At 37.7% G+C, this 25,352-nt stretch overlaps 1 protein-coding gene across 1 annotated transcript in view; it reads right to left on the reverse strand.

Moving 5' to 3' along the window:
- Window positions 1–21,616, reverse strand: part of SLC29A3 (solute carrier family 29 member 3) — a 131,552-nt gene extending 109,936 nt beyond the window's left edge. The window contains exons 1-2 of the mRNA XM_053692028.1: window positions 21,512–21,616; window positions 217–491 (exon numbers count right to left, since the gene is read on the reverse strand). Coding sequence (XP_053548003.1) covers window positions 217–491; window position 21,512 — 276 coding nt within the window. The 5' untranslated portion in view covers window positions 21,513–21,616. The remainder of the gene's footprint in view (window positions 1–216; window positions 492–21,511) is intronic.
- Between the last annotated feature and the right edge of the window lie 3,736 nt (window positions 21,617–25,352).

Consider the following 25,352-nt stretch of genomic DNA (forward strand, 5'->3'; position numbering starts at 1 on the left):
ACCAGCCCTAATGATTAGTGCATTTGTAGAATGTAAAAAAGTACAAATGTTTTTAAAAACTAAAAAACAGGAGCAAACCCAAAAGGAAAAGTGTGTGTATAACAACATGACATATAAAGAATTCTTTAATCAGGCTATGGATAAATGGGTCATTACTAATACTTCTCCAATAGCGAGTGCAGTTACCCGGTCTGTAAATAACCTGAATATACTCACACTTAGATCTGAGGTGCCAGGACTCTCCACTATTGGTGCATCGGAACAGTTCCTGAGTTTGTATATCCAGTAGTGTTTTGCAGTGCAAATAAAGTTCCAGGGGAGTGTTGACCCTACCCCTAACATAAAAAACATAATATATGTACAGTTAAAGTGATCCTCTGGTCTTCGGACATAATACGACGTTTTGTGTTCATTTTCCAGCAAAGGCTCTTCTTCTTCTGATTGTGACTGTTTATATGCAGAGTTTGTACTGCACAAACTGTCGTCTGACACTGCAACATAGAGTTAAATGGAATATGGTTAGAAAAAGGTTAATCCTTAGAAATTGACAGACATGCAAATTAGTATTGTGTTTGTGTGTGTACGTGTACACTCACACACACATACACTGACACTCACACTCTCACTGACACACACACACACTGACATTCACTGACACAAACACACTCACACATACACTGACACTCACTCACACACATTGACACTCAAACTTACACACTGACACTCACACACACACACACTGACATTCAAACACACAGACACTCACACACATACATGTATAGGGGCCGATTTACCAATGTCTGGCGGACATGATACGCTGTCAGCATTTAACATTGCACAAGCAGTTCTAGTGAACTGCTTGTGCAATGCCGCCCCCTGCAGATTCGCTTTAAATCGGCCGCTAGCAGGGGGTGTCAATCAACCCGATCGTATAGGATTGGGCGGATTGATGTCCGCAGCCTCAGAACAGGCGGCTGAGTTAAGGAGCAGCGGTCTTAAGACCGCTGCTTCTTAACTTATAATAGAAGTAAATTTAAAAGTTGTTCTATCTGATTCCTGAATGAAACATTTTGGTTTTTATGTCCCTTTAAGTTAAAATTGTCTGATAACTTTTTTTTTCAATGCAGAAACTGTTGGATATATAATAAACAGATCTTCCTTACACACCATTCATTAATCCTACACTCTCCTTTTTATTTGCACATACTCTCCCCAGAATTATTAACCTCTCTCCAATATGTGGTTGTCTCTCATTATTTCATCACAAGACGTCTTTAGAACTGTGCCTATTGTGTGACATTTCTACCCTTCTTGATAAGAATGTATTTCAGTTTTCAAGGCTTGCTCATTTGTACTTGTTCATATACAAACTAGTTCTCTGATTGCACGTCACAAATCCCTTACCTTCACTAGAAGCCAGTCACAAGCTCACCTGTCCTGTAGATCAGTGATTTTTAACCTTTTTTTTGCCGTGGCAAACTTTTTTACATTAAAAAATCCTGTGGCACACCACCATCCCAAAATTTTTTAAAAAAATCACACATTGTAGCCTAATATATATATATATATATATATATATATATATATATATATATATATATATATATAAACATACACACAAACACACACATACTGTATGTATTGTGCTGTTATGCCATGCCTCCAACAAACTATCCCTACACTGGGAGTAAAAAACAAGCAAAGTTTAAAAAATATGTCACACTGTTGTTAGTCTGCCGTGGCACACCTGAGGATCTCTCACGGCACACTAGTGTGCCACAGCACACTGGTTGAAAAACACTGCTGTAGATCACTATATCATTTATATAGATGCCTTTTGCAGTTCTACTCAGTGATCAGGTACCTAATGTGAAAGACTGCTGAATATGTAAATGCTTTAACTTAACGACCGACCGTGAGACCGTAAGACCGTGTTGTTAATGGTTTAACTAGTGCAGCTTTACCAACAGCGGCGAAGCTGTGCTAGAACTGCATGTCTCAATTACGGATGCATGCACATAAAGCGTGGTATAGTTTTGCACTATATCCGGCTCGTGCATGTGTGCATCTTAAAGGGACAGTCAACACCTGAATTTTTGTTGTTTAAAAATATAGATAATCCCTTTATTACCCATTCCCCAGTTTTGCATAACCAACACATTTATAATAATACACGTTTTACCTCTGTAATTATCTTGTATCTAAGCATCTGCTGACTGCCACCTTATTTCAGTTCTTTTGACAGACATGCAGTTTAGCCAATCAGTGCTCACTCCTAGGTCACTTTACGTGCATGAGCTCAATGTTATCTATATGAAACATGTGAACTAATGCCCTCTAGTGATCAAAATGTATTCAGATTAGAGGCAGTCTTCAAGGTCTAAGAAATTAGCCTATGAACCTCCTAGGTTTAGCTTTCAGCTAAGAATACCAAGAGAACAAAGCAAAATTGGTGATAAAAGTAAATTGGGAAGTTGTTTAAAATTGCATGCCCTATTTAAATCATAAAAAAAATTTGGACTTGACTGTCCCTTTAAATATTCTATCTGGCTCCTGAAAAAAGTTTAGTTTATTTGTCATTTATTTCTATTATCAAACTTGCTTCATTGTCTTGGTATCCTTTGTTGAATGAGCAGCAGTGCACAATTGGGAGCTAGTTAAATCTATGGGTGATCCAATGACAAGAGGCGCATATACCTGGGTAAACTTTTCAACAAAGGATAAAAAAGAACAAAGCAAATTAGACAATATAAATGGAAAGTTGTTTAAAGTTGCTTGTGCTATCTGAACCATGAAATAAAATGTTTTTGTTTCCTGTCCCTTTAACAAACATCCCTGTATAAATTTAGCAACAGCATTTTAATTCTGTAATGCTCTCTGGTGTGGCGACATTTTATATAACGCCTTGTCAGTATTAGGAAGTTCCTCAGGAATTGTATTAAAGGGAATTGTTACCTTGGGGACTGTGTATCTCATTACGGGGACATTACTGATATACTTTATATTAAGGAAAGACACCTACTTTACAATATAACGCTCACTAAAATAAGTTGATGATGTCTCTCTGTACAAGCAAGTTTTTGAGAATTGGGTCTTGTGTCAAATCATCATAAGAAATTCTGCACTCTTTACGATTCCTCTCAAGCAGCCATTAAGTGGATCCTGTTGCAGTCACTATGAGTAATCCTCAGAATCTATTGAGCGCTGCCCTCACCTCAAGTCTCAAACATTTTTTCTATATTTTTTTCTTGCCGTAAGAAGGTCCCTTTTCCTTTTGTAAAATACTTAAAAACATAACGGATTATTCAGATTCCTGGATTTCTACTACTGTATCTGAACTAACTTTTAAAATCAGTGATATATATTTATATATATTTTTTTTTACCAGAATTATCTCTTTCTGGCTTTCCCCTTATTGTATCACCACAGCGTCCCTTGTAAGTGTGTTCCATAACTTGACCGCTCTTAGCAATTTTCTTTTTTCTCAAACACTGAAAACTGAATACTTTGCTTCTGGAGGAATCTAAACCCGAAATGATGCTTTTGAGTGTGACACATACATCAATTAAAGGGCCATAATACCTAAATGTTGAAACACTTGAAAGTGATGCAGTATAGCTGTAAAAAGCTAACTAGAAAATATCACCTGAACATCTCTATGTAAAAAAGAAAGATATTTTATCTCAAAAAATCCTCAGTAACCACATACCATTGTAAAGGACTTCTAAGCAGCAAATCATGATGTCTGTCCTGGGACAGCTAAGGGGTTGAGCCTTGTGCACACTCATGTTATTTCCCTATTGAGTTTAAAGGAAGTATGAAATCTCATGAGAGTTAAGTGAAATCTCATGAGATCACAGTAAAAGAGTTCATGACCTCAGCACTGCTGATGCTGATTGGCTGTTGTTCATTTCTTTATTTTTTTTTTTGCCTGAAGCTGGGCAGCAGCTGAGTATAACTTTTTACACAGAACTTACTCTGCTGAGCTGAGGAGATTGTGAGGTAAAATATCTTCCTTTTTAACATAGAGATGCTCAGGTGATATTTTCCTGTCAGCTTTTTACAGTTATACTGCATCAGTTTCAAGTGATTTAGCATATGAGTATTATGTCCCTTTAAATGTGTCACTGAAAACGCTTAAGTCTTTCATCTTCATTGAATACATAGGGTGTGTGAGGGAATAATACAAACTGCAAATCACAAAGCATGTGAAGACATAAACATTCTTCTTGTAACAGTCTAAATTAATGCAATATGCTTCAGAAGGGTTAATTAATATAAAGATTATCTATCCCAGAAATAGAACCAGATCAGTTAACCTATCATTACAGCAATTTATACGCAAAAACAATTACAAAATCAGTATGCACCATTACTAATGCAATAATATTTTGTAAAGGCTGACTCATCACACCCACTTTGATTTATTTTGATACATACCTGACTTCAATGAATGGGTTAATGCAATAATAAAATGGCCACTGGCTCCTGAAATCTTATCCCTAATGCCTAACTTTTTGGGTTATTCTATATTACATACAAATACCACTGACTGACTACTAAAAGGAAGTCTGGCTCTTAAATATTCTTACTGGCTCCTAGATGATTTTAAACAGATTTGCCCTGATCTGATTTGTTATATAATTTTATTAGTGCATGAATGTTGTAGATAACTATGGGCTCCTTTTCTGAAGCGTATGTCAGCTGCTTCTTAAACCCTACTAAATCTCAGAGTTGGCAGAGTTAAATCATACTGGACTAATTCCACTGGAGTAATTGACAACCCCTGCTCTTGGGACCTTCTGCAAGTGGATGTTGCATCACTGACTGCAAAACACAGGTGGATAGGTTCCCTGTCTGGGAAATGTTTCCACCTTCACCTTCTTATATGGGGCCCTTTGTGTTTAAATAACCCCCCACACACACACACATGGAATATTCTAATGCTCCTGCATAGAACACGACTAGTGAATCAATCAGGAGTCAAACCGATACCTATCATTGGTCCTTTCCTGCTCAGAACATGGCAGAGCACCTGGTACACAAATATATCCCCTCTGCAGAGGTTAAACACAGTCACAGGGCACCTTTGTGCAATAACAAAGTTATCAAAAAAATAAGTACATAGTAATATTGTGTTATCAAATCTTTAACTCTTAAACCTGCACCCATACCCTTCTAGTCAGTGCAAAATTTACCCTAAATTGGTTCTGTTTTTTAGATAAAATAATTTTTATTAACCACAATCCTCCTCCTTGTACATCAGGAAAATTACATATAGCTTACAATGAAAAAACATCAAATATCAAAACACATAATGCTCTTTACATAGGTATATTCTAAAGATACGATGGTTCTCGTCTAAGAACAGTTCTCTTAGCAAGGTTTCCCAGGAAACCGCACGTAATCTTCCTTGTCTTTCTTTCATTGAGATGTCAACAATCTTTCTTAACATCTGAAGTTGTTGCAGTCCATCTCAGGATATATGGAGGATCTTCTCATTTTCAATACTTTTCCCCTAGTGCCTAGTTACTCCTTTTATATGTCAGTGAATATAACAGTCTATATTGGAGATACATAACCATGGGGGGTAATATTCTTATAGCTTTAGCAATACTATTAATTTAATAAGAACAAATAAACAAACTTAATAAACTAAGAATCACATAATATAGAACTAATGGAATCACGGGTAAATATACTGCCCTAATCTCTGTCTAAATGGCTAATAGTGGCTCCCTCATCAACCTTTTCCCTTTACTGAATAAACTATCATGCAGACTATCAAACTCCATCATCTAAGAGTTATTTACACCATATTCTATCTTGTTCTTGTACTACCCTTAACTATCCAATAAAACCAGATCCTCTGGAACGCAGGCCCTGTGTCTTGTATAAATGCTGCTGTCTCGTACATTGAGTAAACCATATGTATCCTAGCTAAAACCTCTGTCCACGACGGTATCTCTTTTTTCCAATATTTAGCTATGGCTATTCTTGTGGTAGTGCAGAGGATTCGAATAAAAGTATTTATATGCGTGTTTAGTCTCAGAATGGTCTTGTGCAATAATGCTTGAGCCGAAGTGAGAGTGATCTGTTCATCTAATAATGAGCTCAGCAGTGTTGATAACTCCTGCCATATTTTTTGGACTTTAGGACAATCCCACCACATGTGGAGGTACGATCCCATGAGCCTACACCCTCTATAGCAATATTTAGAGCCTCCTGTAACCTTATGAGATGTTTTTACTGGTGTCAAATACCACCTAAAGGCTGTCTTCAATATGTTCTCTCTTAAATCTGCACTAATGAGACCCTTGCTAGCATAATGAAATATATCGTTCCATTCGTCAATCTCAAACTCCTTTGCAATATCCGCCTCCCATTTTAGTAGCATTGGAGCCTTAGTTAGGTGTTTAGTTTCTTGCAAAGAGATGTATAATCTAGAAATTGCTTTCTTAGGTCTATTAATTGCTGTACATAAACTTTCGAGAGTCGTCTGCCGACTATGTGCCTTGGCCGTATTAATGTATGGACGTATGGCTGATATGATCTGTAGGTATAAGAACCAATGTACTTGGATAGGCTCTAGCTTTTGTCTACGTTGTGTGAAAGTTAGTAATTTACCTCGTAGCTGCATATCCGCCACCCTATACAAGCCTTTATTTTCCCACTTCTTAATATGATATCTAAACTCTTCATTTATTAAATATTTTAGTGGCTTTATCACAGACTGTTTAGGAATTAGTTTCCCTACCTGTCGGAGGTTGGCCCATTGTTGTTTGACAATTTGTGTAGTTTTATTTTGATATATTTTTTGGTCTTTGTTTTTTGCGGTTTTCCATATAATATCGTCGGGTTCTTCTAGCCCCCCCATAGCTGCCTCGAAGGCAGGCCAAAGCACATCTCTCTGTCGTCTACCAAGTAGTGAATTCTGAGCCAGTCTTGCTGCTGTATAATAGTCTTGTAGATTAGGAGCTCCTACCCCCCCCCCCCAATTGTCTGTGTTTCGTTAAAATTTGGTTTGGGATCCTCGGATGTTTATTATCCCTCAAAAATCTGTGTATGTCTCGTTGAAGGTTGTCTAAGTCTAGGCTGTTAATTTTGATTGGGAGGACCCTAAACAAGTAAAGAATTCTAGGCAAAATTGTCATCTTTACCGCAGATAATCTCCCATACCAAGAGAATCCCATTTTCCTCCATTTCCCTGAGTCCGATCTAATTACTTTAAACAGGGGGATGTAGTTAGAAGCGTATAATTTTGAGGAATGTGTAGTCAGTTTTATCCCTAAGTATTTTAATCCATCTGGAACCCATTTGAAATCAAAATTTGCCTCAATCGCCTTAATGGTATGTTTTGGTATCGACAGAGGAAACGCCTCACACTTTTCTACAACCCGATATTTGAGAGAATAGTTGTATAGCATGAAATACATGAGGCAGCGATGCCAATGGTCTTGAGATGGTTAGCAACACATCGTCCGCAAACAGGGTAATTTTATGATGTATCTTCCCCATCTCTAATCCCCAAATATCGGGGCAGTTACGTATATATGCAGCTAGCGGCTCTATACACAGCACGAAAATAAAAGGCGAAAGGGGACATCCCTGCCTCGTACCATTAAGAATGCGTATAATCTCTGACTGGTGTCCAATTGCTCTAACTTGAGCTATAGGTAGGCTGACCATATTGCCGCTTTAAAAAGGGACACATATAAAAAATACATATGTCAGGGCTGTTTTCAGGGCTGTTTAAGGAAATGTTTTGTATAAGAACCCTGACATATGTATTTTTCATATGTGTTCCTTCTTAAAGCGGCAATATGGTCAGCCTAGCTATAGGTGTCGAATATAGTCCTTTAGTAGCCTCAATCTTCCCTCAAAACCCATTATTGACAACAGCCTCAACATATATTTCCAATCGACCCGGTCGAATGCCTTCTGCGCATCCAAAGAAAGGATCAGAGAAGGCACTCCCCTATCTTGATGGTTCTGTTTTTTAAAAAGAAATCCAGAGATTATTGATGCTATTTCTTCAGCTTGTTTGCTCTATTTCTGCCCAAAAAAGATGAGCGCTGCTCTTAACTCACTTATTTTCTAACTGATATATAGTCGTTTTGGAGTAAAAAAGTATTAATTCATTTTTGTTAGAGAGTATCATTAAAGGGATACTAAACACATTTTTTTTTTCTTTCATTAATCAGATAGAGCAGCAATTTTAAGCAACTTTCTCATTTACGTCAATTATCATTTTTTTATTCACCCTGGATAGCTCTTGCGTATTGGTGGCTACATAATGCAACCAATCAGTATGCGCTACCCAGGTGCTGAACAAAATATGGGGCAGTTCCTAAGATTTACATTCCTGCTTTTCAAATAAAGATAGCAAGAGAATGAAGAAAAATTGATAATAGAAGTAAATTAGAAAGTTGCTTAAAATTGCATGCTCTATCTGAATCATGAAAGAAAAAAATGTGGGTTTTATATCCCTTTAAATATAAATATCAGTATTAAAAACAACTGCTTTCAAATCATGATATTAGTTAGTGTGCACGGTAAAATTTACTATTTTCATTGGCATAAATACAAATACATTTTATCTGCATAAATAAATTAATAAATACATAAAATGGAATTTTAAACTCCAATAGAGCATGTTACTTTAAGACTTTTCTTTGCCAGCCAGGTAACATTATGGGGCAGAGTAATACTTAGCATTTATGACATTTATGACTTAATCGCATAATTTAACATAAATTGAGGTCATGATAATTTGTGCAACAAACTTTGAAAAGAATTATTAGCAAATGTTACCTTGACATTGCTTTACGTGTTACCTGTGATAGAATAAGACTACTGCTTCCTAACTTCAGAGGTGGAGGAGTTAAATCACCCCTAGACTGATACATCTGGAATGATTGACAACCCCTGCTCTTGTGTGATTGGTTGCACAAGAAGGTAACTTCCTTCAGAAATGGTAACTTCCACCATTGGATGCTACATATCTGGCTGCAAATGCCGTTGGACAGGTTCCCTGCCTAGGAATATTGTACACCCACACCTTATTAATGGGTCAGAAAAACACCTTGTAATTACAAGAAATTTCTGTTGTGTTGCTATAAAATAAAATATCAGCCAAGTCTAAAGCATTTAAAACCAATTAACATTTTTACTTCAATTGTTTTTCAATAGCCAAACTCCAGCTACCATTTAACCTTATGTGAAGAAGCCAATCTAGGCTTAAGTCAGTGAACGACAAAGCTAGCCACTGTCATTTTGTTTGTACAAATTGCATTGTTTTGCAGGGTGCATTTCAAGTTTTGAGAATAAGAAAATATTACATTTTCAGAGCTAAATTACATGAAAAGGGGTCAAAATAAATAACGAAAGTACTTACTATGTATAACTAAACATCTCAAGACGTTTACTTACTGCCCCTTTAAATAGGCCCTATGTGTTTAGCCCCAGCAGAGGGATGTATTGGCGCTACAGCACACGGCGCGCGAGCCAATCAGCAGCCAGATACACATACAGCTGCTACCAGTCACTAACTCCTTCGGAAGGGTTACACAGAAAGTTACCACTGTGCAATAACAAATGATATAACAAAGGCATCCTCTTCCAGTTTGGCCAAAACATACTTTATATTGGTTCTGCCATTTAGAAGGAAACACGGGGATTATCGATGCACCCTGCCCAGTAAACTTCAGTTTGTTTGTGCTATTTCTGTGTTGCTCACAAACTCCTTTGGGTAAAGACTTATTTATAATAGTTTTGGGATAAAATAATATAAATACATTTTTTGTTATAGGGTACATTCAAATACAAATATTAACAATATTAAAAACAAAAACTGCTGTTAAAACACAACGTTAGGAAGACTATGATATAAAATGTACTATTTTCATTTCCATTATTAGAAATAGATTTTATCAGCGAGGAAAAGTGGCGGTAAAAACATCAGAACGTGTAAAAATAGGCTCTAATTTCCATAATTAAAAAAAGAGCTGGTAAATGTAAATGAGTTTTATGAAATCTAAAAATATTAAAGTGCTAGCCACACATTTTTTATGAGTTAGTGAACACTTAAAGGGACAGTCTACACCTTAGTCATCTTAAAGTCGTATTTTAGATTAAGCAGCAAATATCCTCCTGCACCCTTTCTATATCATGCAGCAGTAACAATAAAAAAAGTTATTTTAAAATGAATATTGTTTCTGGTCACTTTGTTATGGCTGCCATGCTCCGCCCACTGATGACAAAACGATCTGGGCAGCATCTATTCACTCTGCTGAATAGCATTGACGATCTGTTGTATCCAATTAGTGAGTCTTTTAAACCTAGTAAAGCCTTTAATGCAGCCAAGATTATGTTGTTATCAGTGGGCGGAGCTTGGCAGCCAATTCAAAGAGGCCAGAAACAATATTAATTTTAAAATAACTTTTTTACTGTTCCTGCTGCATGATAAAGAATGGGCGCAGGAGACTATTTGCAGCTTAATCTAAGGTAATACTTTAAGATGACTAAGGTGTAGACTGTCCCTTTAAATGACTATAATAGTAAAAAAATGGCACGCTCTAATTGGTTAGAGCATCACAATTTAAGACTATCCACCCTACACTATTGTGTGTTTAACACCCGCAAAGAGCCTATTGGGACCTGCAGAGCACTGCTGGTCCCGAGCGGATCCTGCCACTGACCTAATTAGCAGCACTAATTGCACGACTCAGATGTGCAACTAGCGCTTCTAATTGGATCAGCAGCGGTTTGAGTGGCACGTCTATTGTATGTTTAAAGGACCCCTCAATACAGTAGAATTGCATAATCAATAAGTAAATAATTAAAAGACAATTATTTAACACCTACTCTGAATTTCAAATAAGCAGATTTATTTTTTTCTCAAATTTTCTGGTCCCCTGTATCATGTGACAGACATCAGCCAATCACAGACTAATACACGTATACCCTGTGAGCTTGTGCACATGCTCAGTAGAATCTTGTTTTCCAGAAAGTGTGTATATAACAAGACTGCTCTATCTGAATCATAAAAGTTTATTTTGAATTGAATGTCCCATTAACTACTTTGCAGGTGTTAAAGACAGACATCCCAACCTGCAAAAACTCATTTCAGGGAGGTGGTTTCTCTCGCTACTGCGCCGGCGCCACCCCCCTCCCAGTTATATATTGGACACCTTGAAACCCTAAATAAGATAGAGACTTATCATTAAAGTAGCTTCCCACTAAAGTCACATTAAAAAAAAGTAGCTTTATTGCACAACCACATACAACAAACCTATTTTCCAGTGATCGTACACTTGTTGAATGCTCAAATCTTTTAGAATACAAAGTTATATTACATGCAGTAAATAAAGTAGTATTTGTGTTTTATTTTATTAGAATAAGTGGGGGCTTTTTGGTTACTGATGCTTTGAGAGTTCTATAATGTCCCAGCAACTAAAGGCAATCCTTAAAGAAACACTCTTCCGGATTTGGACCACATTGGATCATGGTACTTGGAGTTTCAAAGAGATTGCATTCCATTTGCTGGCATCAGGGAGCCGCTATTACAATCAGGGAGACTTGGGATGAAGACACATTAGTGCAGGATCGATAGCCTTAAAATTACATGCACTAACCAATTAGATCATGACATATTTCGAGTAAGGCGTAATATTTTTAGGAAACCCAGATCCCTGATATCTGGGATTTGCTAAATCCTAAATTAAAATATTTACAAAGTAAGGTGTTGGAATAAACATACAAAAGCACATAAACACAAACCCAAAGACCTCGTCTTTACATCAGAGCTGAAAGCTTTTTTTTTTTTTTTTTAATTCAAGTATCACTTACTACATTCTCGTTGTAACTAATAATTAAATGACAACAGCAATATTCTACAGTGTGATGACAGTCTCAATCAACACTTTTCTGTGAATCACAATTTTATAAATAACCACACTGTACCACTGCTGTTTTATTGGCAAACTTTCAGTTCCATGTTCTATCGAGAGAAAAAAAAATGAGCGTCTGACTTTCTAAGCAATACTTAAAAAACAATGATTTGTAAAAGAAAGTTACTCTGTTAGCAATTAGAACAAAGAAAATAAGCTATATTTGAAGATATATTAAAAAACAAATATAATCAATTTAATGTAATGATTAGCGCTACTTTAAACACAAACGGTCATGCTCTGATCATATTTTATGTGAAACCTATATTTTTCTAACCTGCATGTCAATCTTCTCTGCCTGTGTCTGATTTGTACTATGTATAACGTGAAAAATGATATAAAACTACCTTTAGTTTACATGCATAAGATGTATAATGACATGTAAATATTGCCTAAATGACATAAGATATTGTTGTTTACAGTTGGTTCCATCCCATGGCAATGGCAGTTGCTGTGCCATTTTACAGATGCAAATAATCCAAAATACAAACTATTCCGAAACCCAAACCTTTTGCCGGTCCCAAGCAATTTGGATAAAGGGTTTTCTACACACACATGCATAAGTGTAATACACTGCAAACATCTTATGCTCTACGCAATTGTGTACAAATACATATAATAATTACTGTATCTGTTTTGATGATGACAGCAGAACTTAAAGGGACACTAAACCCATTTTTTTTTCTTTAATGATTCAGATAGAGCATCAATTTTAAGCAACTTTCTAATTTATCCATATTATCATGTTCTCTTTGTTCTCTTGCTATCTTTATTTAAAAAGCAGGTATGTAAAGCTTAGGAGCCGGCCCATTCTAGGTTCAGCACCCTGGATAGAGTTTGATTATTGGTGGCTACATTTAGCAAAACAATAAGTAAACATAACCCAAATCTGAACCAAAATTGGTCTGGCTCCTAAGCTTAACATTCCTGCTTTTTAAATAAAGATAGCAAGAGAACGAAGAAAAATTGATAATATGAGTAAATTAGAAAGTTGCTTAAAATTGCTGCTTTATCTGAATCATGAAAGAAAAAATGTGGGTTTAGTATCCCTTTAATTAGTACAGGGAACTGTTTTTAAAGGGACATTTTAATGTAAAAATGAAGTGCTATATTTTGTTAGAGCATTTTATTCGTAAACAAACACCAATTTCACACTGTCCTAACCGCTACAAAGGAGTGAAACACATGGTTAAAGTTATGGACCAATTAGCACTAAATGTCTGATGTCTGAATCATAAGTAGCATATTTACATATCTACCAATCACCAAGTATGTCACGTGTGACTTCAAAGGGACAGTCAAGTCCAAAATGAACTTTCATGATTCAAATAGGGCATGTAATTTTAAACAACTTTCCAATTTATTTTTATCACCAATTTTGCTTTGTTCTTTGGTATTCTTAGTTGAAAGCTAAAGCTAGATAGGCTCATATGCTAATTTCTAAGTCCTTGAAGACCGCCTCTTATCTCAGGGTATTTTGACAGTTTTTCCACCACTAGATGGCATTTGTTCATGTGTGTCACATAGATAACATTGTGCTCACGCACGTGAAGTTACCTAGGAGTAAGCACTGATTGGCTAAAATGCAAGTCTGTCAAAAGAACTGATATAAGGGGGCAGTTTGCAGAGGCTTAGATACAAGGTAACTACAGAGGTAAAAAATGTATTATAACTGTGCTGGTTATGCAAAACTGGGGAATGGGTAATAAAGGGATTGTCTTTTTAAACAACAAAAATTCTGGTTTTGACTATCCCTTTAACTATGTGTTTAAATGGATATATTACACGGCAGCAACTACTACGAAACAGCTATAACTTGTTTTTTTAAGTTGGTACCTGGATATCTCTCTTTTTGCTAGGTTACATGTGTATCTGGGTCATACCAATCTCTACTATAACACAGATACTGACTGTTCAGTACACTATGCACTGTGTTTGGATTATAACCACCAATCAGCTCCTGCACGCATGCTCATGATACTTTTTTTGTGCTACATATAGCTGACTTCCATGTTTATTTCACCCCTTTGCAGTGGTTAGACCCATAATGCAAAAGGAACACTGGTTTAAAAATAAAATAATCTAATGAAACAGGACATTTTACTTTTACACTAGAATCTACCTTTAAATAAAGTCTCCTCTGCTATCAGATTAAAACACACAGTATCAACCATACTAGACTTATAATCTACTTTGCAAGAATATATATTTATTTATTTATTAAGCCAAAATCTCTCATTTCGAAAAAAATAGACATTGCACATTCCATTTTTCTTTGCATAAATGTTTTGTAGATTATCTATTTATATAGCCCATGTGGCAGTGTTTTTGTAACAATGTATAGTTTTGCTTATTTTTAAATAGTATTGTGCTGATCTTCAGACTCCTAAGCCAAGCCCCAACTCTTTAAATGTAGGCTTACCAGAAGTCCCACTTTTACTGGGATTGTCCCGGTTTGGAGGCGCTGTCCCAGTGTCCCACCCAGTTGTTCATTCTGTCCCAGTAGGGTTGCCACCTCTAGGTTTCAAATCATGTATCCGGGTTTAAGACCACCTGAAACCCAGACACATTATTCAAAATGACTGGACTATGGCTCTCCAGCTAAGGCCTCGCTTCCATTGAGTCGTAATTCAGTTTGCGTGCACTCGCAAACCGTTAAATATGCTGTCGAAAGCAATAGCGTTTAACGACTGTTTCCAATGGCGCGTTATACCTCAATATCGGCTGCCGGACTTCGGCTGCCGAAAAGATTTTCGCGTCCCATAGAAAGTAATAGAAGCCGTTAATCGATAAATTATACCAGGTTTCCATTGAAAGCGCTAACCGTTAATACACTGTCGGAGGCTGTCGATACATTGAGAAATATTACCCCCAGCTCAACTAGGTGTAAAGGAGGAAAAAAGAGCTTTTTGAGGCCTGTTTCTCATTGAAATAGCAAATCACAAAAATATTATGAGTGTTTCAATGTACAAATAACATTATATATGCTACATTTATTGGTCCTATGTATAGGAATATTTGCACCCATGTTGTCATAGAAATTTCAATATGTATGTGCATATAAAAATATATGCAAGCACCACAATTATGGAACGACCTCCCGCACACTTTCAAACCTTCCCCATGCCTAATATCCTTTAAGAGATCCCTCTCTACATATCTCAAAACAGAATGCACCTGTCATTGTTGATTATATATTTCCTACCGGTTCTATGTTAAATTTTTGTGCATATATGGTGTATTATTATTTTTTTTTATTTTATTGTACCCATTGTATCAATGCAATGTTTTGTGGACCCAGGACATACTTGAAAACCATAGAAATCTCAATGTATCTTTCCTGGTAAAATATTATAAAAATAAATAAAATATCTACCTATTCAAAATGAAACCTTTGCCCAGGGATGCTATATATAATCTCAATACATATAGAAAAATAATTCAAAGGAAATAAGTTGTTTATCATGAAGATGAGTTTTATTATTACAGATTTACCCTCATTCAAATGTAATTTTCAATGTGAAAATCATATTTATTCAATACAAAACGATGACACATTAAAGTTATAATGTGTCATAGTACTAATATTTATAAAATATATGTAATGTCATGTCTGCTAAAGCAGATAATACATTTGCAATATTTAGACTATTAACCAAAATACATAAGTGCTTAATATTACATACTTCAAGAGATATGAAGTATTGTCTTTAACATGGAGTTATTGAAACATTTTAAAAGTGCATTGTGCATTGGTCCCAGGGAGAGTCTGTGTCTGTTCATATGATGTCAATTAAAATGTATTAATCACCTCTATATCATGGCAATCACATATATGTTGTATATACATCAGTGCATAAATATCCTAAAGATACATTTATCTAATTATTCTAAATATTGAATAATAATCTTGACAAAAAGGAGTGCATTAGTCATGATAGGTATTAGTCATGATAGGTATATATTTCAGATATTACATTCCACATAGGACTATAAGAATGAATGCAAGGTATTTGGCCATATCAACAGGAAGGAGTATTTACTTTTCAACTCTTCTATAACTGTATAACCCTTATTAGCTTCATCTGAAGGAGCAAACAACATATGCTTGTGGAATATAAATCATAACATTTACACATGTCACGTTGACTTATGTTAGATAGCATATACTGTATAAATTTCAGACACGTATCCCCAAGTATTCTTAAACGGCATAATATGATATCCTCAATAAAAGGACACATAAATTTATCAACAATGTACACCTGCATATTAATTGACATCATGTGAAATAAAAATGAATAAAGCTGTTCATTTTTAGCAGATAAACAGCTATTAGAATAATATTAAGATATATGTTCAAATTTGGATTAGAAAAATGGATGCATATTTATGAGATGAAAATCGCACTTAAAAAAGTGCTTTAGTGCAAAAATTAGATATGATATATCTTGGGTTGAAAAAAAAGAATATTAATTAATTCTTGCGGCGTGATTTTGCCTTTGGAGGAGAGGTACTTAGGGGGGCAGTGTGGCGTCTTGTGCGACGCCCACCAGCTGAATGTGAGGCTAATAACCGCGATTCAGGGTCCTGCAGGGAGATGACAGAGGATGCAAGGGAGGATGGAGTTTGGGGCCTATCCGCGAGCCTCTCCACTGCCTCTGCCAGGCGGACGAGTGAGGCATTATGGATGTCCATTTGGCTCTGTATCCTTCTCAAATCCTGCTGCTGCTGGAGCCTGGACAGCCTAAGCTCTCTATGTATGAGCCTCAGTAGATCATCCTGCTGGGACTGTGCCGGACCCTGTTGTACATTTGGTGTCTCAGGAACTAATAATTGGCTGGTTCCAGGGCTGTCTCTCCGTATTGGTGACTGTGTGGTTGTCTGTGATGGCACTGTTGGCAATACATTGGTGGGTGCAGTGGGTGGTGGTGTGGATTCCTGTTGTGCCATAGGAGTGGGAGGCATATAGTACAGATGATGCAGATCTGTATGCTGCTGTGGTGGGTGCATCATCTGCTGCTGAGGATAATGATGTCGTGGGGGGTGCATCATCTGCTGCTGAGGAGGATGTTGTGGGGGGTGCATCATCTGCTGCTGAGGAGGATGTTGTGGGGGGTGCATCATCTGCTGCTGAGGAGGATGTTGTGGGGGGTGCATCATCTGCTGCGGTGGGTGCAGCTGTGGGGGCTGTGCCATTTGTTGCTGCGAAGTATGCATGAACTGCCATTGTTGAGGAGGATGAGTCTGCTGGGGTTCAGAACCCAAAACATGAAATGTTGTCTCCGAAGTAGATGGAGAAGGGCATGATACATCCTCCACCTCATATGCCCTAGGCTGCTGCATATCATCTTCTAAGAGGCTGATATAGGAGGTAGTGTCACCATAGATATCCTCATCCTCCTCAGTGAATGTAGGAACATCCTGCTGTGGTGTTGGTGCAGCTTCATACTCCTCCTGTTCGGAACCTACAAATAAATATACGGTATGTTTACATTATCTATCTAATAGAATATATTACTTTGTAGCATAACAATACAGACTATTATATTCCATATTTATGTGTATATATGTACACACACACACATACACACACACATACACATACACACACACACACACACACATACACACACACACACATACATACATACATACATACACATACACACACACACACACATACATACATATAGTGTGTTTGGGATAAAATCAAAGCATATATGACCATAACTGAGGAATCTTTATAGACTGTGTCTTAAAGGAACATTGTTAAAGGGACACTGTACCCAAATATTTTCTTTTGTTCAGATAGAGCATGCAATTTTATTCAACTTTCGGATTTACTCCTATTTTCAAATGTTCTTTATTCTCTTGGTATCTTTATTTGAAATGCAAGAATGTAAGTTTAGATGGTGGCCCATTTTTGGTGAACAACCTAGGTTGTCCTTGCTGATTGGTGGATAAATGCATCCACCAATCAAAAACTGCTGTCCAGAGTTCTGAACCTAGAAAAAAAGCTTACATGTCTTATTTTTCATGTAAAGATAGCAAGAGAATGAAGAGAAATTCATAATAGGAGTAAATTAGAAAGTTGCTTAAAATTGCATGCTGTATCTGAATCACAAAATAAATATTTTGGGTACAGTGTCCCTTTAAGGACAATGACACATGATTTATATGAAATGCTTAATATTCTTGGATATTATATTATCAATATTCTTGCTTGTCGGAGCAGATATACAATACAGAGTGCTTGCTGAACATATTAAATACAACTATGTAAATTTAGATTCATAGCTAAACACAGATGGGTATTTATGATATACAACATATATACATCACATATATGGTTATATTTAATATTGAATATTCACCTTCATACACCTCTTCAGGTGGCACAGAGGTGTCCATTGTCCCCTTACATCCGTAAACAGATTCATCCGAGATGACATTGGACAGCATCTCCTCCCATGACCTTAGGTGTATCCTCTTGCTAGGACCACCACCTGTCCCACGTGCATATTTGGCCTGCTGTGCCAGCTTAGCTTTGGTTTCCCTCCTGCAGTCATGATAGCGGTGTTTAATGCTGGCAGTAGAACGATTACGTCCTAAGCAGCTGACTGCCACTCGAATCTCCTCCCACAGCTTATTCCGGACAGCCGGCCTCAGGTTAGGGTTCTCCAGCTGAGCTGCCCTCTCCAAGTATGCCTCAACAAGAGCCTCCTTTTCCTCCTCAGAGTACCTCTCCTCTCTTAGCCTGCCCTTCACACCTGAAGGGCCAGCAGACACAGACTCTCCCTCCTGTGACTGGGGACCAGCCCTCTCTACCTCCTCTGTCCCTGCAGGCTGTGACAGGCTACCACCAGCCCCACCCCCAGTTGCCACAGTCTGCCCCACTTTCCCTTTTCTTTTTGTGCCTAGCTGAGGCTGACTCCTCCTCACTCCTCCCACCTCCATTCCTCTTCCACCCTCTCTCCTTCCCTCCTCTGCCAGGGTTTGAGGAAGGACAAATCCTCCACCCAAACCTCGGCCCCTATTCCTGCCCATACTACTCCCTACTTCCCCCCTCCCCCTCCCTCTATCCACCCTCACCACTGCCCTCCCCCTAGCCACCCCCTTCCCAACTCCACTAGGCCTATCCATCCCTTTCTCCTTCCTCCCTAACTCTAACCTAACACTAAAGTCCCTAGCTTACCTAACTACACTAATTCACCTAACTAAACCCTAAATTAAATAGCCCCAAAACTAACTACCTAACCTATCTAGACCCTAACTATCTCTATTCTATATCCCTCAAAATAAAAATAAAATGTGGGGGTGAAAATAAACAAAGGGATGTAAATGAAAAAGGAAAAACTAAGGAGGATTAGAACAAAATTATAGAAAAATAATAAGGGATGCAAATTAAGAAAGGGGTGAGCTATATAGTCAAATGAAACAAAAAATATGGGATGTTAAAAAAAAAAAAATAGGATGGGCAAAATGTATATATAAAAAAACAAGTTATATAGTGAGGAAGGGAAGGGTAGTCAAAGGGGGGATGGGAAGTGGAATAAGGGGATTAATGAAAGGAGTAATAAAGGAAGATGGGGATATGGGGGTTAATGAAAAAAAAAATGTGAATGTGTTTGTATCAAATAAAAGTGTGTATGTGTGTGTGTGTGTATTTGTGTGTATAAACTAATGTGTGTTAATTAACTAATGTATGGATGTGTGTGTGTGTTCCTAATATTATATGAGGCCTACAATAAGAATATATGGAAATCAAATATCAAACTCTCCACTAACTCTCAAACAACTCTCAAAAACCCGAAACTCCTACCAACGCAACTAGCTCCCGTGTCTTTCTCTCTAGAGGCGATCACAGGTAAAGAGCGCAGGCGCAAACCGTTATTCTTATAGACAGAGGTCGGGTTACCATGGCAATGCACTTGTTATGGCGCGCTTTTCGACAAATCCGACATCGGTTGGCAACGCAAACTTACGTACGGCCGAAAAGAGCGACTGCGCGCAACACGCTAATCTTTTCAATGGAAACCTGGTACTAAAATGGAGCCGTAAATTACCTTTAGCTGTCGTCCGCTTCGGTAGCTTACGGCTCCATTTTTAACGACTCAATGGAAGCGAGCTCATAGTTGGATGCTGGTACTTTGTTACATACAGCCCTGCTTAGCTTAACGTTCGTGTCCTTCAAAGTTTACATTTAATAATACAGGTTGAGTGAGCAGCATAGGGTTTTTTTAATTTTGTAGTACTACTTGGTTTATCTTTTCTAAGAATTTAACCCCCCCCCCCCGACCCCTGGTGACATTGCCTGTAATACACCTTTAGGGGAATCATATGGGTATGACTAGGAAGTACAGTCAGGAAGGATTTTTGGCCTGGATCTTGCTTTACTTCATGCAGGATAGCATTTTGGCTATAATCTTCCTGCATTATGGTATAGCGTAGCCTCTTAAACAGCTTTAGCAGGTGTTTCTTTATTACTTTCATTCAATGTTGTATTTATGCCTTATCAGTATTTGGCTCTGTTCCTTAATTAGACATAAAACACATATTACACTGCAGATATTAAATTGTGAAATTGATAATTATGAAAGTGATAATTATGTTTGATGTTTGGCATTATTTAGAATCTGAGATTTAGATTAATGACTTATTTGCCATGACAACGTAATGGTGCCTTTTTCACTAGGGGTGGTGTTATGGTCTATTTAAACTGTGTGATTCACTTGTTTGACTGAAGAAGGGTAGAGTATCCACGAAACATTACACACATAAAAGCTACTACTTTAAAAGGACCGGTAATTGCCACGCCCCCTTGACCACACCCCCACTGGCACTGCACCAGGTGGTCCCAGTTTCACCTCTAAAAATTATGGTAAGCCTATTTAAATGTATACTGATATCTGCAGACTCCTGTTTGCTCCTGTTTTTCTGAATGCAGGGGAGGGTCTGCTCTTTCTGCTTTCCCAGCCCTTTTCACTGGGTGTCCCAGCCTAACCTCATCAACAGTGCTAAACTGCTTCTAAGTAAGTTTTAAAAAGGTTTTATACTGGATTTTTAGATCAGTATCTGTGCATATTATTCTTTATAGTACTGTCTATTGCATGCAGTTATATGGAAATAGGTGTACACTGTCCCTTTAATTAACCCTATCACTGCTGTACTGAATTTTACTCCCTGTTATTCCCACCAGGTTGAGCCATGGGCTGTTAAATACATTAATAAATAAATGACTGACAGACTAGACACTATATGTGAGATGCAATCAGACATTTTAAACAAGTTTTCTAAGCCAGTGAAGTGACTAGATTGCAAGCTCTGCAGGGACAAAGCACCTGTAATTAACCAATGTGTCCTGTAACATGCTCAGTAAGTGTTTGGGGGAAGTGACGTCACATAAATGACGTAGGGGACTGTTTTGATATTTATTCAGCCTCAGGTAATACAGAGCAAGGAGATGCCTACTCTAGTGGTTGCTATGGTGACCAGCTAGGCCCCAGCCTCACTAGCAGTAGTTGCCCCGTGCCCGCCCGGCCCGTGCCCTCACTTACTTTTCTGGGCAGCACATATGTCCGGAGTGCGGCTGGGATGTTTTTGTTGATGTCTGTGTCGGCCTCTCAGCCGTCTCCTTCCTGACTAGCTTAATACAAGGGCGGGGACAGGCAATGACTGCCGCCCCTCGGGCCGGGCTGCGGCCTAGCTCTTCCCCCCTGACACACTATACACAACACGGGCGTGTTTACAGACCAGGGGACAGCTCCAAGGCTCTATGTTGTACAGGAGGATTTTTAAACTAAGAAAAACGATAATTATTATAATGTAGAAGTAAACAAGCTCCAAACTTGTTACTGACAAATGCATCATCAACCTATTTCTCAGGATGAATAAAGGGGTAACATTGTGATAGCTGTAGGTAAAGAGAGGGGTAAAAACAAGAAATCTTGCACCTGGAAAATCCACAAGAAGAGTTGCACCCTCTCTATACCCCCACAATAATGTCTCTCCCCAGTCCTAAAATGGAAATGACATTTAATTTTTCAGATACTAAAAAAGTTAAAATTCCAGTTTCTTCTTCTTATTATACTTTATTTATAAAGCGGCAACAAATTCCGCAGCGCTGTACTTCTGTTACCAAAATTTACTTTGCTCTCTGTTGCGGAAAAACATACTGCGGTGGGCTCAGGCGTGTACACGCGTTTTGGGCACTACATTGTTGCAAGCACTTTCTTGTGCTCAAGAGGTGCTCACTGACACTGAGCCTATCTAGGTATGATTTTTAACAATGTACAAGAGAACATACATCTGATAGAATTAAATTGGATTTTGTTTCTAAAATTGTACTTCCTATCTGAATCATGAACATATAATTTTGATTTTTGCTTTTAGAGGACAGTCTACACCAGAATTTTTATTGTTTTAAAAGATAGATAATCCCTTTACTACCCATTCCCCTGATTTGCATAGCCAGCATTGTTATATCAATACACATTTTACCTCTGTGATAACCTTGTATCTAAGCATCTTCTGACAGCCCCCTGATCACACATAGTTGCCAACATTTAAAAAGGAAATCAGGGACACTGCAGCAGAGCAAGTAAGCGGGTTACTGGAGTATTCACGACCTACTGTGCAACTGCTCTGCCCACTCAGTTCTGCAATCAAAACACACCCATTTGATAGTAATAGTATAATTTAGATTTATCCATAGATTATTATACAGATTACAGCATCAAGCTCTTACACCTACCCAGTCCCTGGAACACATTCTGGGCATATGGTTATTTCTACAACACAGAATCAAAATTAGGCTTACAAATAATATGTGAACACATTCAATAATAATAACAACAATATTTCATTAGGAATTAATTATTTTTCAATAATAGTGTGTGAGAGAGAGTATGTGTGACAACATTTTAAATTAGGGTGAGATAAAAGGTGGGGTGGGGGGGTGTGTGTGTACATTTTAAATTAGGGTGAGATAAAAGGTGGGGTGGGGGGGTGTGCGTGTGTGTGTACATTTTAAATTAGGGGGAGATAAAAGGCGAGTTTAAAATCCTCCACTACACACAAAATATAGAAAAAATAACTTATTGTGTAGTTCATTAACAAATCTAGACAGACCCAGAGGCTTGTTTTCCTACAGAAAACCTCTGAATTACATTCTTTCCAATGCAGCAACGGATTATGGGTAAGATATGCAAATTGAGTACACAATGACACAGCAGGTTCCCTTTATGCCAAAGTATCGCTGTTCACACAGCTTATCCACTTAGCTAGGGTTAGTACAGCGATTTATAACCATCCCAGGACAGACTGTTTCGTGGTTTTTACCACTCATCAGCTGGGAGAAGGTTAAAATCACTGGTGGGTGAAGTTGATTCCAAGCAGAATACGACAACATTTTAAATTAGGGGGAGATAAAAGGCGAGTTTAATATCCTCCACTACGCACAAAATATAGAAAAAATAACTCATTGTGTACTTAATTTGCATATCTTACCCAGAATCCTTTGCTGCATTGGAAACAATGTAATTCAGAGGTTTTCTGTGGGAAAGCAAGCCTCTGGGCCTGTCTAGATTTGTTAATGAACTACACAATGAGTTAATTTTTCTATATTTTGTGTGTAGTGGAGGATTTTAAACTCACCTTTTATCTCCCCCTAATTTAAAATGTTGTTGTATTCTGCTTAGAATCAACTTCACCCAGCAATGATTCTAACCTTCTCCCAGCTGATGAGTGGCAAAAACCACAAAACAGTCTGTCCTGGGATGGTTATGAGCCACTGTACTAATCCTAGCTAAGTTTATAAACTGTGTGAACAGTGATACTTTGGAGTAAAGGGAACCTGCTGAAAAGCAGACTGAAGTAAAAAGGTGTGTCATTGTGTACTTAATTTGCATATCTTACCCAGAATCCTTTGCTGCATTGGAAACAATGTAATTCAGAGGTTTTCGGTGGGAAAACAAGCCTCTGGGCCTGTCTAGATTTGTTAATGAACTACACAATGAGTTATTTTTTCTATATTTTGTGCGTAGTTGAGGATTTTAAACTCGCCTTTTATCTCCCCCTAATTTAAAATGTTGTTGTATTCTGCCTGGTATCAACTTCACCCAGCAGTGAGTCTAACCTTCTCCCAGCTGATGAGTGGCAAAAAACACGAAACAGCTGTCCTGGGATGGTTATGAGTCACTGTACTAACCCTAGCTAAGTTTATAAGCTGTGTGAACAGCGATACTTTGGCGTAAAGGGAACCTGCTGAAAAGCAGACTGAAGTAGAAAGGTGTGTCATTGTGTACTTAATTTGCATATCTTACCCAGAATTCTTTGCTGCATTGGAAACAATGTAATTAAGAGGTTATCTGTGGGAAAACAAGCCTCTGGGCCTGTCTACATTTGTTAATGAACGACACAATGAGTTATTTTGTCTATATATATATGTCTATATATACTGTATATATATATATATATATATATATATATATATATATATATATATATATGCACACACCAAATGTTGGGCAAAAGGAATAGCATTTCCAGGGACATACAATAAAATCCTGGGACTGTCCCTGGAAATCAGGAATTGTTGGCAACTATGATCACATGACCTTTTATTTATTATCTATTGACTTGCATTTTAGCCAATTCGTGCTGTGTTGTGCTGACTCTTAACCTTTTAACGCCGTTATGCCGTTCTATTCCGTCATATTTACACTGGGCTTTAAAGCCGTTATGACGGAATAGAACGTCATATCAAACGGCTGTCCTGAAGCCTTCTGCGCTTCAAGGACTTGATCGCGGTCTGGAGGGCGTTCCTAGGGTTGTAGGGACGCCCCCCAGATGCGATCCAATAATTGAAATCTCGCGATCGTATGCACGATCGCGTAGTTTCAATTTGTCTACATCGGAACAGGTGTTCCGATGTAGACACTTTAACCCTGTCACGAAAGGGTTAAATAAACTCCCTGGGCATGAGCACAATGTTATCTATATGGCCCACATGAACTAGCAGTCTCCTGATGTGAAAAACTACTAAAAAGCATGTGAAAAGAGGCTGACTGTAGTGGCTTAGAAACAGGCAAAACGTTAGAGGTTTAAATGTTATTAAAGGGATAGGAAAGTCCAAACTTAACTTGCATGATTCAGACCGAGCATGTAATTTTAAGACACTTTTAAATTCACTTCTATTTTCAAATGTGCTTCGTTCTCTTAGAATTCCTTGTTGAAAATGAATACACACATATCATACACCAGTGGGAGCTGCTAATTGGTGCCTGCATCACATCTTATGTGATTGGCTAGCTAAATGTGTTAAAGGGACAGTCAACACCAGATTTTTTGTTGTTTTAAAAGATAGATAATCCCTTTATTACCCATTTCCCAGTTTTG

This window comes from Bombina bombina, chromosome 9 (assembly GCF_027579735.1).
Source record: "Bombina bombina isolate aBomBom1 chromosome 9, aBomBom1.pri, whole genome shotgun sequence".
Lineage (NCBI taxonomy): Eukaryota > Metazoa > Chordata > Amphibia > Anura > Bombinatoridae > Bombina > Bombina bombina.